Source organism: Sceloporus occidentalis, unplaced genomic scaffold (genome assembly GCF_023333645.1).
Source record: "Sceloporus occidentalis isolate IW3139 unplaced genomic scaffold, rSceOcc1.0.p SCAF_2, whole genome shotgun sequence".
Taxonomy (NCBI): Eukaryota; Metazoa; Chordata; class Lepidosauria; order Squamata; family Phrynosomatidae; genus Sceloporus; species Sceloporus occidentalis.
The window spans coordinates 165,158,127-165,181,366 of record NW_028316982.1 but is presented as its reverse complement, the minus strand read 5'-3'; the positions used below and the strand labels follow the sequence as shown (position 1 = coordinate 165,181,366).

The window sequence follows — 23,240 nt, the reverse complement described above, 5'->3', positions numbered from 1 at the left end:
AAGAGAGTTTTTGCAAACTGTAGCAACAAATCAGTTAGGTCTTGTACAAGAACAGACCCTCATTGCTTGCAGCTGCTACTACCCAATAAGTCAAGAGTGCACACAGCCATTTTCTCTTGATTAAAAGGATCTACTCTAGTTGGGATTAAGCAGTAGGATTCAGGCCACAATCTCAGAGTCATCTCAAGATAGCCAGAGTGGGAATTAGCTCCCTGACAAGTTGCTGACACTGATCACTGAGCTATGTGGATCACTGCTCTGATACAGCAATCCATCTGAAACATCACATTCCTGGTGAAACAGATCATGGTGTTTTGGAGCAGGAATAAACAGTGTCCTCAAATGCTCCGTCCTCCCACTTCACCATATTTCATGTCTTGCTTTAAAGGAAATATCCTAATTTGTTAAGTGATTTTCCAGAGACATTCAGATTTGGAACTGTGCTTTACGTGCTGCCTACAAACAATAACTAGAAGCCACTTGATATCTAAACCAGGCCAGTATATGGCAGCTTCTGATATCCATGTACTTGGGCTCATAAATCCTCTAAAGGAAAATCCCCTGTTTTTTTTTTCCTTTTATCTTTTCTTTAGCGAGTTGGGTTTTTTTTAACAGAATAGATAGACTTAAATTCAAGGCAATTTAAATCACCAATTAAAAGAATTTATTGAAATCACTATTTTACATTTCCAGGTTGTAAAGTGATATATTTATTGAACAAGCATGCATATTAGCTCACTGCTATAACAATTAAAATATATCTATTTGCAATAATAGAGTTTTTGTACTCACCCGTTTGACACTGCAGAATTTATAACTGCTTAGGGGCAGAATTATGGACACATAAGGACTCTCTGAAGATCAAGCTTTCAGCCCAGTACAGAGTACCTATAGACGAAGATTTTGATGTTAGATGCTGCTGATATTTCACATCTGTATTTTTTATACATTACATGCCTGTGGCTTTGTTCCCATAGCATACACACACATACGCATTTCAGAATATATTTATAGATTTATTTGCAATGTGTATGTGAGCCTCTCATCTTTAGCTAGCTTTCAGACTAATAATGGCTGGAATTCACAGTCACTCTTATGAATATGTAACCTAAAGTTACGCATTCATTGCTGGTTCGTGATCACTACTTATTCAGTATAGTAAGGTATACATTGTTGTTGTTGTTGTTGCTGCTGTGTGCCTTCAAGTCATTACTGACTGATGACAACCCTAAGACAACCCTATCTTGGGGTTTTCTTGGCAAGATTTGCTTTCCCTAGGGTTGAGTGTGTGTAACTCACCCAAGGGGTTTCGTGGCTGAGCAAGGATTCGAACCCTAGTCTCCAGAGTTGTAGTCCAACACCCAAACCACTACACCATGCTGATTCTCAGTAGGGATCATAAAGTCCCCCAGCCCTGAATTATTGAGCAGCAGCTGCTGCAAGCAATGAAGATCTGTTTTGGTGTCAATTGGGATGGAGAAGACTGATGTTCCCACCCCTCCCTCCAGTGATCTCCAGTGTTAGGAGAAATTGTGACAGGGATCATGCTTCTGACCATTGCACCAGAGATCACTGGAGGAATGGAGCGAGATAGAAACATCAATCTGCTGTATTCCAGTCAACAGAATAACAGACCCCCATTATTCATAGAGGTTATTGCCCAGTAACTCAGGATTGAGGAATCAGGCTAGGAGATGCTACTTCGCTCTGCAGCTAAGGTAGTTACATGCTGAGTAGCTCATCTAGAATAACAGCCATTATTGTCAAATAAAATGAAATGAAATAGTGATTAAAATAGTGAATAAAACATTCAGTAATAAAATAAAACAAAAGCAGTAAACTGTACCCTGAAACATCTTTATTTGCTAGAAAAGTAAAAGTAATTAGTAGCTCTGACCATAATTCTTTTAAACTGGTTTGGGAAGGCTTGTGGTTTTAAAAAAATCCATTAGTAGATACCAAGAAGATAGTAAATAAGGTACCAGGGAGATGATTTGATAACTAGGGTGCCAACCCCAGGAAGGTTATTTCCTGCTTTACTTAGTTAGGACATGCAAAATGGAGCCTTCGAAGAAGATCTTGAGAACTGGTGAGGTAGATTTAGAGACCTGATGAGAGTCATCCCATCATGTAGTCTTTTCCAATGTTAATCTTTTCCTGCAGACAAGGAGGCCATCCACCACCTGATCTGAAAGGTAAGAATATACAAATTGCATTTGTAGTGTACTTTTAGTGGAAAAGCAACCTGCTTCCATTTTCATTCCCAAATTGCCCAAGGATACTCACATATTTCAGCTACCTGAAGATGCTTTCTCCTTAGATAGTTGATTTTAGGACAGTTTAAAAAAAATCATTGTTAGGAAGCATGTGTAACTTATCTTCCAAAATATAATTTCATGGCAAAACATTTTAGAGTTCTATTTCAACCTTGCATTCAGGTTATCCTCAGGTATTTACTGATTGCTTTAGTGTTAAATAATCGTCTAAATCCAATTGCTTGTCTCACCTAGAACAGATTCCTTGAATCAATGGGAAATTGGAAGTCAATACCTCTGTAGGTTTTATGTATTCAGTACATCTACTCTAGTTGGAACTAGAAATTAGATTTAGGCTAATATTCAAGAGACATAACAAGGGATATCCATATTGGCCATATAGCAAAGGACAATAACATCCATTCTTCATCAAGCAAAAGGTCTTACAATAGGATTTGATACGAAGAAGCCAGTAAAGTTTCAAAAGCATGCAAAATGTATATGAATAAAGATATCACTGTCTTGTGGATTTGGGGTGTTACTGTACTATTCAAAAGACAGTTGATAAATGGCATTTACATTGGTCTGTTTACAAGAGGTTTGCAGAGGAAAGATGCCACTGGCAAGAGCCAGCGAGAAAGGATTGTTGGATTCTCCAGCATAACAATTTTCAGGCCTCGGCAGATCTCATGGAAGGGCATAGTCTGTTGTCTTGCACCCAGAAGCTCCTCAGATAATTCAGAGGTATCTCTGGGATCTATTTATACACAGTGTTTCTTAGGCTGCCTATTGACTTATTAGTGTCATCAGGAGAATACTCATTAACCATTTTTTTTTACCTAATCATGGCATCTGAGCATTTCCCTTACAGGTACACAGATGACCTGGAAGTACAGTGCTTTTCATTCCTACTAAAATATTTGTGGGGTACCAAGTGCAATTCACAGATAAATGTAATGACTGAACTCAAAGTAGCTCCTGGCTGTTCCCTGTAGCCAGACATGGACTGATGTTACCTTTTTCTTAGTTAATGATGTAATTAGTTTAGGCAGATGCTTCTCCGATCCCCTCCACCATATATATGAAGCGGTATATAAATGAAATGAAGCTTGTTTATCTCCACCAGCCGTATACTGGCCATTCAGAGGAATTACTGCAGAAAATCCATGAGTCCTGGGAGGTTGTTGCAAATGGTGAAAGAGAATACCAACCTCTGCAACAACAACAACAACAACAACAACAGGCATATGCAGTTGTAATATGGATTACATTTTTGCATATCTCTATCAGTGCCAGCCACTGTGTAATTCTACATAGCTTCTCTTTTCTGATTTGATGTAAAATCTACAAGAGTTCATTTTAGAAAGCCAAAGCATTCTAAGGCTACATGGCCTTCAATACAGTCTCTAGCTTGTGGGCTAGACCATTAGACACCCTTATGAGGAGGCAATTGTAAGTCATAATGGATCTGTTCACCTCACAAATCAAACAAGATGCAGAGATGCCAGCCCAGGGTCCAGAAAGCATTGGTATGTTGTTCACCCTTGGCCTTTTAAATGACAGTCCTACTACCAAGAGGATTCCACAAAGTTTGAGAAGAGTTAACACCAGGGATCATAGTAGCCCCTCTCCCTCAGCCAAGGAGAATGTAGTACATGGATCTAGTGGTGTTAACAATAGAAGACCTTTTGCACTTTCTATGGTCAAGGTTATTGTTCACTGCATGAGCAATTCTACAATTCTGACTTCAAGCTACCAGATGAAGGTGGAAAGCCATACAAAAAAGGTAACCTTGCTGTCCAGAAAGGAAATGTTTCCATGCTCTGGGAATGAGCTACCTATCCAAGTATGTCTTTCATACATTGCAGCCAAGTAAACAATTGTGGCATGATGCCAACAATTGTGTTCATTTTTGCAGTCTTTGGTGTCATCTGCTTCCAAGCAAAGAAGTGTACCTGCCCAAAGTTGCTCTGGCTAGTAGCTTGGCAAAGATAATTAGTGTGCCCATACAACTTCAGCTGAGTGGAGCAGTAAATGTGACAGAGTAGAAAGCCAAATATTTATCTCTCCACTCTTGCAAATTTATGAAACAGCTGTGGTATTACAGCACTACAAGGAGAAAACAGAGCTTGGAAAAGTCTCAGGAATTCTGGTCCAAAAAAAGGAATTTGGGGAGAAACCACCAAGCTTGGGGAGAAACTTAGCAAGGTGAGGGGAGACTGATGAGAAGAAGAGTGTGCTATGTAACTTCTTGTATGCCTGTACCATTGTAATACATATTAATATTTAACTTCATATAGAGATATATGTTCTGGTTTGTGTTTATCTCTTTCTATTGATATTTTGCATTAGTATCGCAAGTAAACTAATAAAAATTAATGTTTAAAAAATCAACTCCTCTCCACCTGTCCTTGTCATTCTCCAGGATTCCTGCAGGAGCTGGTCAGTCCAGGAATTTAGCAGGAGGCTCTCCAACAGCAAAAGGCACCTCGGGAACTGTGCACCCAGGAAGCCCAGCTCTTACAAACTGTGCAACTGTTGTCAGGCCTGCTGTTCCCATCACTGCCCCTCCCACGCAACCCCAGGGGTCAGCAGCCTCTCCACAGATGAATAGCTGTGCACGGTACTCCCCTCAGCAAACAGGGGTCCAGTCCCGCAGTACTGCGCAAATGGGTATGTAGAATCCTTCATGTGTCCAGTATTGCTGTTCTCCAAATCTGATATTATACCTTTGATACACAAATCCCTGGAAGCCTTTTGTCTCGGCAGGCTTCCTCAGAAAAACCTTTTGCTCTATTTGAAACTCAGCATGGAATAAGGACAGATTTTTATTTGCTTGTAATATTTAGGGTAGTGTTTATTGATTTCTGGAAAGTACGTTCTGTTTATCAGGTTGTCCTGTTGGCACAGCTGAAATCAATTACCACACTTACCAATATTTACACATATTTCTTTTGCGAGCATAAAACATCCTGCATGCTAAGAAGGGTAACGCTTCTAAGTCCACTTAACAAACAGTGCATGGCTTAACATTTTAAAGCACTGTATTAGGCTTTGAAGGATGAAGGGTGTTTACTGTGCAGAGCAAACAGAAGCAATAAATCTGTAGTACAGTTCCCTTTTATAATGTAAATAGAATGCATGCATTCTGTTATGTACCTCAGTGGCTGCCCCCTATCTATGAAACTCTCTTCCACAGGAAGTTTGGTCAGCTCCCTCTCTGCTTTCTTTCCTCCAGCAGGGAAAGACCTTTTTAATTAGACAGGCCTTTGATTCTTAAGTCATGTGGCAATAGGGTGTTCTGAAAATGGTGTGCTGTGTTTTTAAACTGCTTTTAACCATGTGCCTTCTTAACAGAATTGTTTGTTTTAAATGCTTTTTCATTTTTGTAAAATAAGATTTTAGTAGAAATTTGATATAAATCATTGTAAGCTGCATTGTGTCTTACGTTGTGAAAAGGATGGTGTATAAAACAAACACTTTTTTCTAGATGGTATTCTTAATTCAAAGAAGGTATTTTCTAAAGAAAAAATTGTTTTGTTTTTATACCATTGGCTATTGTTGTTGTGTGCCTTCAAGTTGTTTCTGACTTATGGTGACCCTAAGGCAAACCCATGATGGGGTTTTCTGGGGCTGAGAGTGTGTGACTCACTCAAGGTCATCCAGTGGGTTTCCATGGCCAAGTGGGGAATGAAATCCTGATCTCCAGAGTACTAGTCCTATGCTCAAACCACTACACCACACTGGCTCACCATTGGCTGCAGTGCATAGTAAAAGTGAATTACATATATCTATGGCTAATCGGGATCATTTCAACTGTGCTTTCTGATCCTGTGATCTAATTTGTTCCAAGCATTATAAACAAAAAAGACATAACATCTGTCAGAGGTCCAATAGTGTGGATTGTTGATAGAGGGCTGGATGCACCATTGTTCAGCACCCAGATAAAATCACCTTTTGGAGATCTGGGTGATTTTGTTGGGGTGGAGGTATCAAAAGTAGGTTTGGGGGGCATTTTTGGTCATTGCAATAGGGCAACAGACAAAAAACTATATTCCAAAAATTTTGAAATTCTCTGTCCAGTTTATGCTATTGTAAATACTGAGCAAGATGCCATCCATAACGTTCCCAACTCTGAATGGTCTACCTTTCATCTGGGCTTAAGAGTTTCAAACTGAGATGGGCAAGTTTAACACCTTTAAACTGATATGTTGTTGCTGTTATTTTTGTTGTTGTTGTTGTGCTTCAGGGTTTTTTTTTTCAACTTATGGTAATACTAAAGCCAACCTATTATAGGGTTTTCTGAGGCTGAGAGTGTGTAACTTGTCCAAGGTAACCCAATGTATTTATATGACCAAGCAGAGATTCAAACCATGTTCCCCATAGTCCAGCATTCAAACTGCTATGCCATGCTGGTATACTTTTTGCTATTTTGACAGTGTTAATGATTGGTGGTTTTTCTTACTCTTCCACTTCTCAGTTAGTCTTTCTGTATGTGTGTTTTGTTTTCAGTGGTACATCCTTCTGTTCCAGCACAAGACCGGCCTACAGCTACAGTCTCACCACTGAGAACCCAGAATTCTCCATCCCGCCTCCCAACAACTGTAGTCAGGCCACACTCTGTAGTATCTCCTCAGCATATCCACCATTCCCCTGTGCATGTCATCCCTGGAGCACAATGTGCCAGGCCCATCATTCCGCTCACCTCAGCAGCAGCAGCGATTACTCCTCCCAATGTCACTGCAGTCAACCTGAATGGAGAAGTAGGGAATGGACCCATCAATAGCTTGGTCACTTGCAGCCCAACCAATTCAGCCTGCAAAGCAGAAGAGAGGAAAAATGAAAAGGTAATTGAATCCTCTGGTATAGGAAATGAAGGGTATGGGGTATTTTTAAAAACCGTTGATCATGAATGGAGCCTAGTAGTAGATTGGATTCAGTGGTTTATTGAACAACACAATGCCAGGTGGCATTTCTACCCTAGAAAAGCAATTAAATTGTATTTTTATAGAATTCTTACAAAAATATGTAGTGGCAGCAGTTGAGCAACAAAGACTGGTGGCAGCCTTATCAACTGACTAATAAGGAGCAAGCACTATTAAGTATGTCACACTTGTTCTTTGCATTTTATTCCAGTGTTCTTGGCACTTTTTTTATCAGCAGAACATTTCAAGGGGAATATGGCTTTAAATGTTTTGTACACATTTAACTTGAAATCACTAGGAAGTTGGAACATTTTCCATGTCTACAAAAGCTGTTTTGTTTAACGTGGCTGTGTCTCATTTAGGCCTTACAGTCACAACGAGCAAAATTAAAGGCTGGCCCTACCGTTAGTCACAATGAGGTGCCAAAATAACTTGACTGGCTTTGACTTGCCCTTGTGCTGGAATCTAGCTGGTGCATTCTGCTGGCATCACAAGCCATCTGCAAATGTCTGGCATTTATCCAGAGTCATGCAGTGGCCATAAAGCAGCTTTTTTTCTTTCTCCCATGGGGAATTTCTAGATGGGGAGTCCTCAGAGTCAGGCATTCCAGGAAGGCTACCTTGAACAAAATTGTAGGGTGATCTTTGCTTCTGTCTTGTGGGCCAGCCTTGATAGAGTTTGTGCTGATAAAGGATCAAACGAATGGCCAGGGAACAGCTGATGCTGCAGCTTTTATGAAACAAAGTAGATACAGAACTCATAGAAGACCACAGGAATGCAATTTAAGAGCAGAATATACATTCAGTAAATAAATCAATACATTCATTCTCTTATCCTGGTCATACACATCAAAATGGCACTTATCAAATTGGCACATCTAATTTTTTGAAAACACATATTGGCAGACATTCCGTTACTGGTATACACACTCCTTGCAGCAGCATATATTTATTTTTGCTAGCTACAAGAGTTTGTATTCCCTTTCTTCTCCATAGCAACAAAAGCCACACCCTACCATAGAGTATCTGAAGCCCCCTCCCACCCTCCACACAACCATTTGTGTCTGAAAGAGAAGGAAGGCAGGGAATTAGAGTATGTGGCTATGCAAAAGCTGAAAAAGCATTTGGCTTTTCAATAGCCACAGAAGCAGCTGTTAGTTCAGCCACTAAGATGCCAAGAATCCTTGAGGACCTCACCAGATGATGTAATCACCTGGCATCTGGCTACAGGGACATAGTCAGGCACTTTGGTGACTCTCTCCTCCATTCCCCCCTAGACATGAATGGTTGTGGTGTGGGGTTTCAGTGGCTCTGTGATAGGATGATAAGTGGCCCAGAAAAGTGTAGTTCCATGTGCAGCTATGCTGAGCTGTGCAGACTTGCAGGCATTATTTTTCCTATTAATTTTCAGGATCATCACAAGTCTCATTTGCTTCCTGGCCATGCATTACCCCTTGCCAGCTGTGTGTGGAGAATGAGGTGCCTCTGTAGAAGCATTCACATCCCTACATTTTTAATGGTTGAGAAGGGAAAGCAGAGACCCTTTTAGCTTACCAAATCACACATGCATTAGTAAAAAGAGTTTGTAATGCTGAGCATCTATACCCTAGAGCAATTTACACACTTCTTTTATTGATTTAGTTTTGGACTTGCTCACTGGTTGAGTGCCCACCTGCACATGAGGAAATCAGTCCAGGTCCCCATCTGTTGTTTTTCTCATCTGGCCAGTTAACCTACTCTTTGTCTAAATTGTACAAATTTGATTCAAAACAGAAACGCATCAGAAAAGCATCACAGGTCCAGCCACCATATGGCCAAGTTTGTTGAAACCTGTCTGCCTAGTTACACAGAAGATGTTATATGATGTTTGGGCCTTAGGGGGGCATGAAGTCAGAGGCGCAATAAAACACTGACTTGTAAATGGCCAAGGCTATTTTAACAGTGCTGTAAACATCTCCATTTCTTTTAGAAAATTGCATTGCCATGCTTCAGTAAAACAGAGAGAGGACAGGATTAAATATTATTCCATGCAATATGTGTTTGACACATTGAAGGGGCAGAATTCTAAGATTCAGCCTTGGGAGCAGTTTTTCAGTGTCAATGTAGTTAAACGTATTGTTAATGAAAGCTGGTGTCAATCTCCTTTAAACATGCTCAGCCTGTTAGGCCATCAGCAATTGTGGCATTTTGCTTTACACATGGCTAACAATCTCCATACATCAGCAATGTGGTCAGACCCCTGGAAAGTAAGTGTGGCACCTACTGATTACCCTCAGCTTATTGATGCCTGATCGGCCTTTTTTCTTTTAATTTGTTAATTTAATATTCAGGATAGAGCTGATGATCTGCTGAATGAAAGAGACCTCCTGGACAGACATCAGCTTCACAATTAGGAACTGCAAACTTTTATACCAGGGATATGAAACATATCTCTCTCTGGGTGTTGCTGTATTTTACAGCACCAAATATCACCTCTGCTTGGTTATGCTGGTTGAACCAGATGGTCGTCATAGACCAGCATCATCTGGAGGACAACATGTTCCCCACAGCTGGACACCTGCATGGATCCCCTGGTTTCTCCTTCTATCTGCGGCTTTTTTAAACAGTCAAGTTAACTATTTTGTAATTCAGAATAAGCCTATAGGACAAGTTGTGAGCAGATTTCTTAATCTACATTCATTACTAAACATCCGGGGATTCTTACCGTATTAATTGTTTCCAGGTATTGACATAATTAATGTGATGTGGAGAGACAGTTTTCAATCTGGAATGAGCTCAGCAAATATACATTTTTATTTCCTTCATATTATTACTGAACCCATTCCAAAGCCCACTTTCCCATTGCTCTCCTAAGGTTTGTGTACACTGGCCAAAATCCCCAGATTACCCTCATATCTAGTGCAAAGAGCCCTCATGGAGCACACATTGAATCTACTTCTTTAACCCATTAATCCAGTTTAACAGAAAATACTGTTTACTCCTGAGTTTCCAGGAAACTCTGGAGTAACCCCAGGTGTGTTGGACATGAGGACAGAGTGATCTAGACTGATTCATGCATCTACGCCCCCACTGCATCATCCCACTGGCACATATTTTATCTATAAAAATATGTAATAAGTAGAAAGATTTAACTGAAGGACAACATAATCATAAAAAGCAGGAGTACTATATAAGAAATTCATACAGAAAAGAACCACAACTTTGAGAGTCTTAAAACCATGGAAGGTACTGATTGATGTATATTTATTCTTAGCTTTTCTGTTCCAATATGAAATGAAAAGTTGGCAAATATCAGGACTTTTCTTTACTGAATGTGCACTGCAAGTCCAGATGTCTAAAAAGTAATGTTGTAATATGTAAGGCTATTCTTCAGTAGTCCTTGTTGGCGTCCATTATAACTATCTATAAAAATATGTAATGAGCAGAGAGATTTGCCTTGAACATCTTTATTCAAGAAAAAGACTTGAATTATTGTCCTCTTATTTCATCATAGAAGTATTTCTTTTATTTAAAACAATCATCCAAAGTGCTCACTCAGATTAACTTAATCAAAATACTGACAGGATTGTTGTATAATCATAGACTGTACATTATTTTAAAAAAACTCATCCTGAAGACAGTGTTGACTAAGTGTTAACATCTGTATTTCTACTATATCATGTTCAAACAGAAAAGGTGATTTTAATGCCATATAGCTGCTAGGAAGAAGGCAGGCTTCTGTTCTTGAAATGTTTTGAAACGGGCCAACAGTTTGATATAATATGATGAGTAAGGGCAAATACAGATGGCACTTTATGCCAGCCTGGGCCTGAACTAGGGTTCAAATAGGGCTGAGCATGCACACACCCAAAGCCCTTCTTCTGGCATCCAGGCACCATCTTGGCACGCGCCCATCCATGTACGGTGCAGTGCCCAAACGGCGCTGTCCGGAAGAGGCATTATCATGGCACATGAGCACGCTTGTGCTGCCCCTTCAAAGAAGCTGTTCAGAGCAGATTCTTTTAAGGAGCGGGTCGGTGCCGCAGCATGCGACTGCTGCGGCACCGACCTGGGGCATGCAGGGGCGGCGTTTGGCTACCTGTCTGTACTGCCCCTAAGTTCATATGTGAACTAATCAGGGAAATGTATTAATTGTGAAACTTGAACATACTTTGAGCATATACAGTTTGTTTTCAAGCATTCTACCAAGATGAACTTAATACTGGGGATGCCAATAAATTCTTATGTTAGTTAAGACATAATTGAGGGCTTAGTATGTTTAACCTTAAATTATTTCAAGTTGAAATTTTGTTTCAGCTCAGAACAGTGATTAAAATATGTGATTTGTTGGTACTAGTATATTTAAGAAGTCGTACTACAAATGTTAAGTCCAAAATAAGGTAAAATAACAAAATAAGATACAGCTGTATATACTGGTTCTCCTCATTTCTAATTTGTTTTAACTATAGAGGTGTAGCACTGCCAAGTTTTCCATTGTAATGATAAAAGCTCTAGTATAACTTATGTACTGCTAAAATTCAATTTCCTTTCAGTGTAGATATGGGGCTGTATCCAGTGCACATGGCCCACAGATTTCCCAGCTCCAAAAGGGATCTTGGCTTTGAAATAATTTTGTGATTTCTTAGAATTCTGGTATGTATGAAAGATTTCCTCTCTTTCCCACCCACATAGTGGATTTTTGGTTCCCATGGAATAGAAAACACAGAACATTTGTATGATGTTCTTTTCCTGGATAAGTTTCTGAAAAGGTGACAGAGGATTCCTGAAAGCACATCTTCAAGAATAAGTAGAAGAGGGAAATGTGGACAAAGTCCTAGCAGGCTAGACTCCTGTTGATGATGTTACACCAACATAAGTGCTCTTACACTGGTGGTTGTACTTTTTTAGAACATTTTTTCTCCTGATTATAGTTGTGCAAGTAGACTTCTGCCACCATAACAGTTGAGATAACCAGTTGCATTCTTCAAGTCATTCCATAAATGCATCCCATAGTGTACTTTGAGTGAGGCCTACCAACCACTGCACAATTGGAGTACACACTGGAATGATATTAGTTGTAAAATGGTGCAATCCAATATATGGGTGGCATAGCACCCATATAGCTATATTGGCATAACATTACACTACATATCAGCCTTCCCCCTCTGATTCTCTCAAGATGTTTTTGATCTCTGTTTCCATCAGCCCCTGTCAGCATAACCAGTGATCCAAAACATCTGGGAACAGTTTAAAAATGCATGAGGTTTGGTAGAATTAAAAAGAACATTGTTCAGAACTTAAGGATGCAATTCTAGTTTAACTTTCTGGTGAATTAGGGGCTGTACAGATTGGGAGAAAGGGGCAGCCAGAGGTGGGGGCCACAACAGACAAACACTGTGGCCTTTGTGAGGCCTAAAAAGAACCCGCTCCACCATTGGCGTGCTCACATACAACAATGACATCCGTGCGACAGTGTTTGGGTGCTGCGCTGCACAGACGTCATCGTTACGTGTCCCGTATGGACTGGTGCATGCAATCATGGCGTCCGCATACCGATAGTAGGGCTTGGGGTGTGCGGACGCCCAGCCCTACAGAACCCTAATTTCAACTCCAAGCTGGTGCAAAGTCTGTGCTAGGCCTTAAATCCCATTAAACTCAGTGGGACTTTGGGATAAATGTGACAAGGAGAACACTGCTTATCCAAGCCTAAAGCTGTGACAATATATAAAACATACTATTATTATTACAAAGTATGTGTCCTATATCTATGTTATCCAAACTATAATTTATTCCTACATATTTTTTTAGCTATTTTTTATATAAAGCTCCAGGCCAACCTGTCAATAATAGAATAGACTGAATCGGTTAACACATGAAATGGTCTGAAGACATTGTTCCTTAGAGAGAGAGAAGCAACTCAGTTGTGTCAGCCACTTTGGGAAGCTGCCATTGGGGAAAGAGCAGTAAAGTAAAAGCCTTGTCTTTCAAAGTAACCCAATATCTTCTTTCCCAATCTACTGTCCAAATAGGTTGACTTTTATAGCTTCAGTACAGGTGTTTACTACTTGAATTCTGTATTGAGCTGTCGGCTGGGCTATAAGGTGTTGTATCTGATTTCTTTTTTGGTCCTGTGATAATATGTGGAAGCAAAATCTCATGTTTAGCATTTTTTCTATCACTTTATTTTCCAATATTAGAACATAAAGATAAAATGCTGACAATCAACTGATGAATATTTCTCAGGCTGGCAATTAGCCCAGCCAAATGTATGAAGCCCAGCTGTCAAAACATAGTGTGGTTCAAATTCTATAAGAAAGCAGATCTCTCCCATCCTTCCCTTCTCCTTTTGTTAGCTTTTTTACAGATGCATCATGACAGTGTTTTAAAAATGACTTTTAAAGTTATGATTGAGAAATTTTGATGTTCTTAAATTACTTTAAACACAACTAATCCATATACCACCAAATAATAATTTTACGTGTGCACCATTCTTTTTGAAACACCCAGTATAGCCAGTTGAGTTAAATTTAACTTTTCAGCAATCTTAGTTTTCCTCAGAAAGAAAATTATATTCAAGAGATTTCCTCTCAAATCACCATGCTGGAATTTTGTCCATCGTAATTCAAGATGGTGCTATACCACACTCTTAAGCAATTCAAAAAGTAAAGCTTAAGAAACAAGAAGGGAAAGCATCTGGGGGCTAAAGTTCTGTGTTAATTTAAAATTGCTATGCAGGCACATTTGCATGTTACCTGAATGTGTGACAGGTACACAGAATGATGTGGGCCACAGTCTGACAGATATTCATGAGCCCATTGGCTTCATTGGACTTATGAACTAAATTTATGTTGGATTGTGCACACATGATCTGGAAGAGGTGGTCGACGGCTGCTTGCTAGCTCACACATCAAAATGCATTGATGTGTAACTATGGAGTCTTTCCCCCAGTGAAGTTAGTTTTATTTTACCATCTACTCAATCATTGTTCACCAGTTCATTTCTTTTCATGTTCCCAAACATAGAAATGTTGATTTCCCTGAATTTTCAACATGCATTTACATTTCAGTTAAAAAGAGAGAGAGACTATTTAAAAGAAAAGGTGGATCCCCCCCCCCCGTCCCCCTTTAGTACAGAATTGAATGTTAGACCGCTGGTGTTAGGTCAAAGGCTCATTATCTGAATTAGAGTAAAGAGTACTCTGTATGTGTGATATGTATGTGTTGCCTGTCAGACTAGTTGGCTCTGCTCCACGGCAGAAACTGGGAGCTTGAAGAGAAGAGAATCTGACCACAATGGCACATTACAACAAAACTGCTGAATATATGGGCCCATTTCAAAATCCAGCCATAGATTCTGAATACTTGTAGGTACCTTCCTCTCAGATGCCTCTTCTAGTGAAGATAACATTGGTTTTGTTTTCATTTTACATAGAATCATAGAATGAGTTGGAAGAGGCCCCAAGGGCCATCCAGTCCAACTCGCTGCCATGCAGAAACTCACAAGGCACCCCCAACAAATGACCATCATGTTCTAATATCTTTCTTTACAGGCTTTTCAAATGATGATACTGTCCAGAGCCAGGAAGTAACTTACATTTGTTTTTGAGGTTAGAATTTTTTTAATTTCATACTCAAAACTAAGCAAAATAAACAATTATAATATCTTTCATCAAATTCTATAGTAATGTGATATTTATAAATGTGATATTTATAATAAAGTGATATTTATCGATATCACATATTGAATGAATGAATGAATGAATAAATGAATCTTTATTTGTATACCGCTATTCCAATGATCACAGCGGTTTACAATCAGTTAAAATATGACAACAGCAGATCCAATAAAAGAAATCCCCCCACATTAAGCAATAAAATACAACAATAAAAATATCCACCATTCAATCACCTTTTAAAACCATTAAAACTAATAACAGCAATAACCCCAAAGACATCCATTACATTACAATTACAACAGCATAAAGGAGAAGAGTGGAATTAAGGGACATGGGGGAAAGCAAGGCGGAAAAAATGAGTCTTTAGGTTTTTCCTAAAAGACTCCAGGGAGGGGGCTGAGCGGAGCTCAACAGGGAGAGAGTTCCAAGCCTGCGGGGCCGAAGCAGAAAAAGCCCTATGTGCAGACATCACATATCTCGTGTCAGGAACTCTCAAAAGCTGTTTCCCACCCGACCGGAGAGTGCGAGGCGGATTGTATGGGGAGAGGCGGTCCTCCAAGTACCCTGGGCCCAAGCCATTTAGGGCTTTATAGGTTATAACCAACACCTTGTATTGCGCCCGGAAGCAAATTGGCAGCCAGTGTAGGTCCTCCAGTACCGGTGTTATATGACTGGCTCTGGAGGTACCTGTAACCAGTCTAGCCGCCATGTTCTGAACCAATTGAAGCTTCCGAGTTTGGTACAAGGGTTGCCCCATGTAGAGCGCATTACAGAAATCGAGTCGAGAGGTTACCAGTGCATGTACCACTGTTTCAAGGTCCCCCCGGCCCAGGTAGGGTCGCAGCTGGCGTATCAGCCGAAGCTGATAACAGGCACCTCTGACTGTCGCATCTACCTGAGAGGTTAGGTGGAGCGACGAGTCCAGAAGCACCCCCAGACTACAAACAGTGTCCTTTACAGGGAGCGTGACCCCGTTCAGGACAGGTGGAAAAATTTCCATCCCTGGACCAGGGGAGCCTATCACAAGTACTTCCGTTTTCTCTGGATTCAAGCTGAGTCTGTTTTCCCTCATCCAGCCCATTACTGACTCCAAGCAGGCGTTGAGCGGAGAGATGCCATCCCTAGTCACTGCATCAGTCTGGGACACAGAGAAGACTATTTGGGTGTCATCAGCGTACTGATAACACCGTGCCCCGTGTCTCCGGATGATCTCTCCCAGCGGCTTCATGTAAATGTTAAATAGCATAGGGGACAGAATCGCTCCCTGAGGGACCCCAGATGTGAGGGCCCTCTTATCGGAGTGACAGTCCCCCAGCTCCACCATCTGGAATCTACCCGAGAGGTAGGAACGGAACCACTGCAGAGCAGTGCCCCCGATACCCAACTCCCCCAGGCGCTCCAGAAGGATACCATGGTCGATGGTATCGAAGGCCGCAGAGATGTCCAAGAGCACTAACAGGGACACGCTACCCCTGTCCATGCCCAGATGGAGATCATCGACTAAGGCGACCATGGCAGTCTCAACCCCATAGCCCGCCCGGAAGCCAGTTTGAAATGGGTCCAGATAATCCGTATCCTCCAAGACCCTCTGCAGCTGGGAGGCAACCGCCCTCTCGATCACCTTCCCTAAGAATGGCAGCAGTGACACAGGCCGATAATTATTTCGAATTAGGGGGTCAAGGGAGGGCTTCTTTAATAAAGGTTTTACAATGGCCGTCTTTAAATTAGATGGAAAACGGCCCTCCCTGAATGATGAATTGACAATACGACGCAACATTTCTGTTGACGCCGTTCCCCCTTGGACTGCCAGCCATGAAGGACAGGGATCGAGGGAGCAGGTCGTCTTCCTAACGCTGCCGAGGATCCTGTCCACATCCTCGGTACTAACAGACTCAAACTGATCCAGTATAACTGAGTCCACGGAAGCTCTGGACGCCTCTACTCTCGATTCTGAACCAATAACAGCGTCAAGATCAGCCCTTAGCCGAGAGATTTTATCCGCGAAGAAGTTGTTAAACTCGTCGCAGCAGGCTTTAGATGGCTCCAATAGTGGGTTCAGGGGGGGAGCCAGTTGGGTAAGCTCTCTCACCACCCTGAACAGCTCTGCTGGACGCGACTCCGCGGACGCAATTCGTGCAGCATAGAACGAATTCTTAGCTGCACCAATTGCCACTCCATAGGCCTTCAAAAGAGACTCTAGGAGTGTCTTGTCGGATAAGTGCTGGTGTTTCCGCCATTTACGCTCTAGTCGTTGCGCAGTCCGCTTCCTTGCCCTGAGATCTTCCGTATACCAGGGCTTTTTATTGGAAGCGGGCCGGAAAGGACACTTGGGAGCGATACTGTATATAGCCCTGGAGAGATCAATATCCCAGGTGTTGGTCAGGGCATCAACAGAATCGCCGTCAGTTCCAACCAGGTAGCCCTCTAGGGCTTCCTGGAACCTTTTGGGTTCCATCAGCCTTCGAGTGTGGACCATTCTAATAGGTCCGCCACCCCCGGGGGGGATCTGGGTTGTCACCTTGATACTAGCCTCGACCAGAAAATGATCCGTCCATGACAGGGCAGAGATATTCGTTACCTCTGCCCACGGAGACTCCATGTCCGTAAAGAAAACAACATCTAGTGTATTACCAGCAGAATGTGTGGGCCCTGAGACCAGTTGGGACAGGCCCATGGCAGTCATGGTAGCCATGAACTCCCGAGCCGCACCAGTTAGAGCATGACTAGCCTCAAAGGGGATGTTGAGGTCCCCCAGGACAAGAAGCCTAGGGGACTCCAGCATCAGCTCCAAGACCAGCTGTGTCAGCTCGGCCAGGGAGTCTGTTAGCGCACAGGGTGGCCTGTAGACTAACAGAATCCCTAAACTGTCCCTAGCCTTCAGGGTCAGGTAAATACACTCAATGTAATTAGTCTGTCGAACATGGTTCCTGGTCAAGGAGAAGGTGTTTTTATAGATCAAGGCAACTCCCCCCCCCCCCGCCCACTTACCCTGATCTGGTCCTTAACCGAGTACCCGGCAGGGAGGGCCTGTGCCCACACCGCTTCACTCTCAGGCCCAAGCCAGGTCTCGGTAATGCAAGCCAGGTCGCAGTTCTTATCCTCCACAAGATCATATATTATGTGGGTCTTATTCCTAACAGACCTGGCATTGCATAGGAGCAGAGACAGGGTTTGTGGTACAGTTGGACTGACCCACAGGCCTCTTTGGCTAGAAGAGTGGATGGAAGGAGAGATGGATATTACGCATCGATCCCGCCTTCCCTTACGATATGTCTCCACCCTCCTACCGCTATATCTCCCCCTGCCCCACACTACTCCAATGGGAGCCCCGCTTAACACAGCCGCACCTTCCATTCCGTCACCAAACTCAATACACACCATGTCCACAATCTCCTAACAAAACAATATTACAGCACACTCTCTACTCCTAACAAAGGACACCTTCCCAGGTACTGTGCCCAGCGCTCCTCCCCGGTGGCTTGGGGGCGTGGCAGCGTCTCCTTTGGGGGCCCAGTGAGCCGGCTTTATGGAGGCCGCTCTCACTGGCCTCCCTCCCTCCAGAAACGCCGCAGCAGGCGACGGCAGGCAGCAGTCCTTGCCTCTCCTCCTCCCCGGTGGCTTGGGGGCGTGGCAGCGTCTCCTTTGGGGGGCCTGGTGAGCCGGCTTTATGGAGGCCGCTCTCACCGGCCTCCCTCCCTCCAGAAACGCCGCAGCAGGCGACAGCAGGCAGCAGTCCTTGCCTCTCCTCCTCCCCGGTGGCTTGGGGGCGTGGCAGCGTCTCCTTTGGGGGCCCGGTGAGCCGGCTTTATGGAGGCCGCTCTCACCAGCCTCCCTCCCTCCCTCCAGAAACGCCGCAGCAGGCGACGGCAGGCAGCAGTCCTTGCCTCTCCTCCTCCCATTTTCCTAATTATTATAACCCCCCTTCTTCCTCTCTCCCCTTAATACTGTACAATAATACAAAAAAGAAAAACATAGTTCGAGTCATCCTAAAACAAAAACCCACTAGCTTAATATATATATTCTTTGCTGAACCGAAAGAACTAACTGTACATTCCCCTTATGTTCCTAATGAGTTACATTGACAATTACAGTAGTTATTTTTGTAGTAATGAGGAGAAATTGAGTTATGACCTGTAATGGTCATGGCTGTAATTCACTACATTCCTGTGGAACAGGAGTAGGTTGTCGTCTTGATGTTCATTACTGGGTGTGTGTGTGCTGGGTCAGTCTGAGAAATGGGAAGGAGAGGAGGAAGGATTACATGAGTGGCTGCCTTGTGCAATAGCTGGAAAGGGTTGCTTTGGAATTTATTTCACATTTTTCTCAGAATTTTCTTAACATACTCTGGTTAGTAGCTAATAATTCAGTGTGTTACCTTTCTTGATTACAGTGATAGTAACATGTGGTCACCTTCTGGATGATAAGAGTAATGAATAAAGTAACTAGTTCTTTTTAAAAAGTAACATTCCAGTCCCTGGCCTTGTATGCTCACACTTCTTAACATATCAGGAGGAAAAGAAATTTACCAGAGTTTTGCTTCACATAATCATGGATGTTAGAGTAGCCCAAAGAGAACAAGTTAGGTGGGAGACTGGGTTCTTTCTGCAGACAGCGAGTTAAAGTAAAATAATATTTAATACAAATCTTCCTTGTGTTATCATTATTAAAAATAAAAGCATTCTAAGAACAGCATGGAAACAAAGGGGAATGGCTGGCACAGTTTTATTAACTAAATGATTTACAAAAATCTAGTTCTCAAATTCTCTTCCCCTTCTCCTCTACACACAAAAAACACATACCAAGTTTCTGTCATTTAATGAGATTAAAGAATGCAGGACTAAATTGTTTTATCTGTTTTGCTCCCGAAATAAAAATCCACCTCTAGTGAAAGCCGAGAACATGAATTAAGCTTATAAGTGTAATGTTAAAATATTATCAAGCCTCAAGCTGCATTTTATCATTTCCAGATCTTATTAGCCTTACTGAATATGCAACACGTTAGCTTACTTTTTCCTTTCTACGTGTGTGGGTGTTTCAATCCCAGTGGCCAATAACCCATTTTCCTCCATATGTACAATGGAAGAACCTGAGAATACTAGTCAATAATCTAACCAATTTTATTCTCATTTCATTACTATTGCCTAGAAACCCTTATTTCTCAATGCAGTGGTGTAGTAAATATGTGCTAGTGGTTTCCCTGATGTTCCTAATAAACCTTTTTCTTACTATTTCATTGAATTTTTTTATAAAAAATAATCTCATCTCTTTCGGTATTTATGCATCATCCAAACATTTGGAAGTATGGCAGTGTTTCACAGAGACTTCCTAATTAATATAAAAATTGATTATATGGCTGTGCTCACGCTTTTAAAATCATGCCCTGTGACTGCTTGAAAACCAAGCGTAAGATGAGACTGTTCCACAGGGATGTACTTTTAAAAGACTGGAAGCTTTATCACACTAAAGTGATCTCTATCATCTTTCTGTTTAAAAAAAATCTCTTTCAACATCTTCAGAACTTTTGTCATGGCATTTTACTACAAATGTTCTGATCATTTAAAGTGGGAATGCCCATGCCACACTGCATTCCTGGCACACCTTCACACAATCATGTGTAAAAGAGGAGAGAGGCACCCAGTTGAACTTGCCACTTTCCCTCTGTCTTTCTGTAGTAAACCTCTCTCAGGAATTCATCTTCATGTGGTCAAATCGTAATTTCAAAAATAAAATTTTGATCACTGTTCATTATGGAGTTGAATAGAAATTGGGCTGTGTGCAACAGTGGCCAAGAACTTGCATCAGGAGGTGTACATCTAACACATAGTGACATCTCTGTAGCTACATCTCCCAGTGCTAACCCCGCAAATGTTCACCTTCTGAGCAGCGCAGCCTCCCACAGCACCACCATTTCAGTGTTATCAGACAGTGTGGGCATTATCTGGGACATGTCTGGCTATTTTCCTATAGCTGGCTGTGTTGTGCTGCAACATACATCCACAGGGACCTCCAGGGATCCTTGTGAGCTTTTCACAGATGATGTCCCTGCAGCACATTCAGCTAACAGAAAATAGGTGGACATGTCCCCAGTCATGCTCATGCAGAGCTGCTCTGCTTACAAGATGAGTTTGGGGGACATTAGTTTGTTCCTTGTTCTGAACAGAATTCCAAGCTAAGCAAAATGATCATAAAAGTGAGTTGTGAAAGCGTAACTCTATTATAATTCACTAATAAGATCCTGACCAATATTTTGACCACCATGGTAGAGACTCAGTATGTGTAAAGGACATATTAGATGTGAGGGGTAGGGGGAGGATCCTCTGATGTCATATTTCATCAAAATATACAAAGATCAAGAAAATTTACAACAACATACAGTGCGCCCGCGCCATACGAGGGCGCGCCATACGCGGCCTTGAGCATACGTGCTGAAGCCGCAGCGCGCGGGGCGGAAGGGGCGGCGCGTCCCATTCAATTGAATGGGCGCGCGCGCCTGTTGCGCCCCACGCGCGCGTGCACCGCCACACCCGAGCCCCATTGTTTCCAATGGGGCTCAAGCATAGGCGGAATTTGCCTTACGTGGAGGGATCTGGAACGGATCCCCCGCGTAAGGCGAGGACGGACTGTACACTACTGTATTGATCTCCCTTGACCTTCAAGGTCAAACACCATGTCTTCCATAGGCAGTGTTGCCAATTTCACGACTTTCACGCGAAAACGGGGACTTTTCAGAGCTTTTCGTGTGATTTTCGCGCCTGGCTCTAATTCAGTGTCTTTTCCGTGACTTTGGCCCTTTCAGCTCCAGACTGCTGGAGTGTAACAGTTTTCAGCCAATCAGAGAGAGGGCTGGAGAAAAAACTCTCTCTCTCTCTCTCTCTCTCTCTCTCTCTCTCTCAATGACTCCCTCTGAGAGCCAGGACCGAGCAAGAGCAAACCAACCAACCAACCAACCAACCGTTTGGAGGAATCACACTAACAGTTTTCAGCCAATCAGAGAGAGGACAGTGATTGCCCCCCCCCCCCTTCAGGCATTCAGGCTCCAGGGGAAAGCAAAGTGGCTGCTGTGTGATCATGTGAATGTGATGTCCCTGAGAGTGTGTGTGTGTGTGTGTGTTAGTGATTAAATATGCCTCTGAGCATGGGCAGAGCACCTGGTCAGTTGGCACCCCTACTGCCCTGTCTTCCAAGAATTTTGTTTTGTGGATCTCTTTTTCGTTCTCTTTTCCATTGCCATCCATACTGAAGAAATAATCCAGTTTGGCACTGCTTCTAACTGCAAGGCTCCCTGCGATGATGGGATTCTGGCCACAACAAACCACCAAGCCCAGAATTTCATGCATGGAGCCCTGGCTGCCGGTAAAAGCAGAGTCTCAACATGTCACAACAAACTACAATTCCCAGGATTCCCTGGTTTGACAAGGGAATTGCCTCCACGCTTCCAGATCACAGCCCCAGAGAATGAGTCTACAGGATATCAGTGTTGCCAGTTTAAGTCCACTTCTTCAGCTGCATTTGGATTTAATAATGATAATAATAATAATGGTGATGATGATAGAGAGATCTTGTAGCACCTTTGAGTCTCACTGAAAGAAAAGTTGGCAGCATGAGCTTTCCTAGACTTAAGCGTATTTCCTCAGATGCATGGGAATTGTAGTTCATTGTGGCACCAGAGCTCTTTCTCACAAAACTACACTTCCCAGGGTTCCCTAGCACTGAGCCAGGGCAGTTAAAGCGGTCTCAAACTGGATTATTTCTGCAGTATGGATTGGACCTTGAGCATTTTTAATAACTAAGGTCCAAAACACACTGCAGAAATAATCCAGTTTGTGACCGCTTTAACTCTCCTGGCTCAGTGCTAGGGAATCCTGGGAATTGTAGTTTGTTGTGGCACCAGAGCTCTTTTTGATAAAGAAGGCTCAATGTCTCACAAAACTACACTTCCCAGGGTTCCCTAGCACTGAGCCAGGGCAGTTAAAGCAGTCTCAAACGGGATTATTTCTGCAGTGTGTCTTGGACCCAACTCAGGCTGCATCTTCACTCCAGACTCCAGAGACAATTCCCAGGATTCCATAGCACTGAGCCAGGGCACCTAAAGTGGTCTTGAACTGGTTTATTTCTGCAGTGTGTCTTGGACCTAACTCAGGCTGCATCTTCACTCCAGAGACAACCCAGTTTCATACCGTTTTTACTGCCATGGCCCAGTGCTATGTAATCCTGGGAATTGTAGTTTGTTGTCACAACAGAGTTTGCTGAGAGAGAAGGTTAAATGTCTCCGAAAACTAGAATTCCCAGGGTTCCCTAGCACTGAGCCATGGCAATTAAAAGGGTGTCAAAGTGGATTTATTTCTGCAGTGCGGTTGCAGCCGAACACGTTTCTATTTGGCACAAAGCTTCCTGAACCCCCTTCATG

The 23,240-nt window shown here is 42.5% G+C and overlaps 1 protein-coding gene across 2 annotated transcripts in view; it reads left to right on the top strand.

The window, feature by feature from the left end:
* Nucleotides 1-23,240, top strand: part of LOC149319242 (E3 ubiquitin-protein ligase SH3RF3-like) — a 298,180-nt gene that overhangs the window by 258,468 nt on the left and 16,472 nt on the right. For both annotated transcript variants that reach the window (XR_016280167.1, XM_089511353.1), the window contains exons 7-8: nt 4,681-4,928; nt 6,768-7,102. Coding sequence is in view for 1 of the 2 variants with exons in the window: in XM_089511353.1 (XP_089367479.1) it covers nt 4,681-4,928; nt 6,768-7,102 (583 nt within the window). In the remaining variant the exon portion in view is untranslated. The remainder of the gene's footprint in view (nt 1-4,680; nt 4,929-6,767; nt 7,103-23,240) is intronic.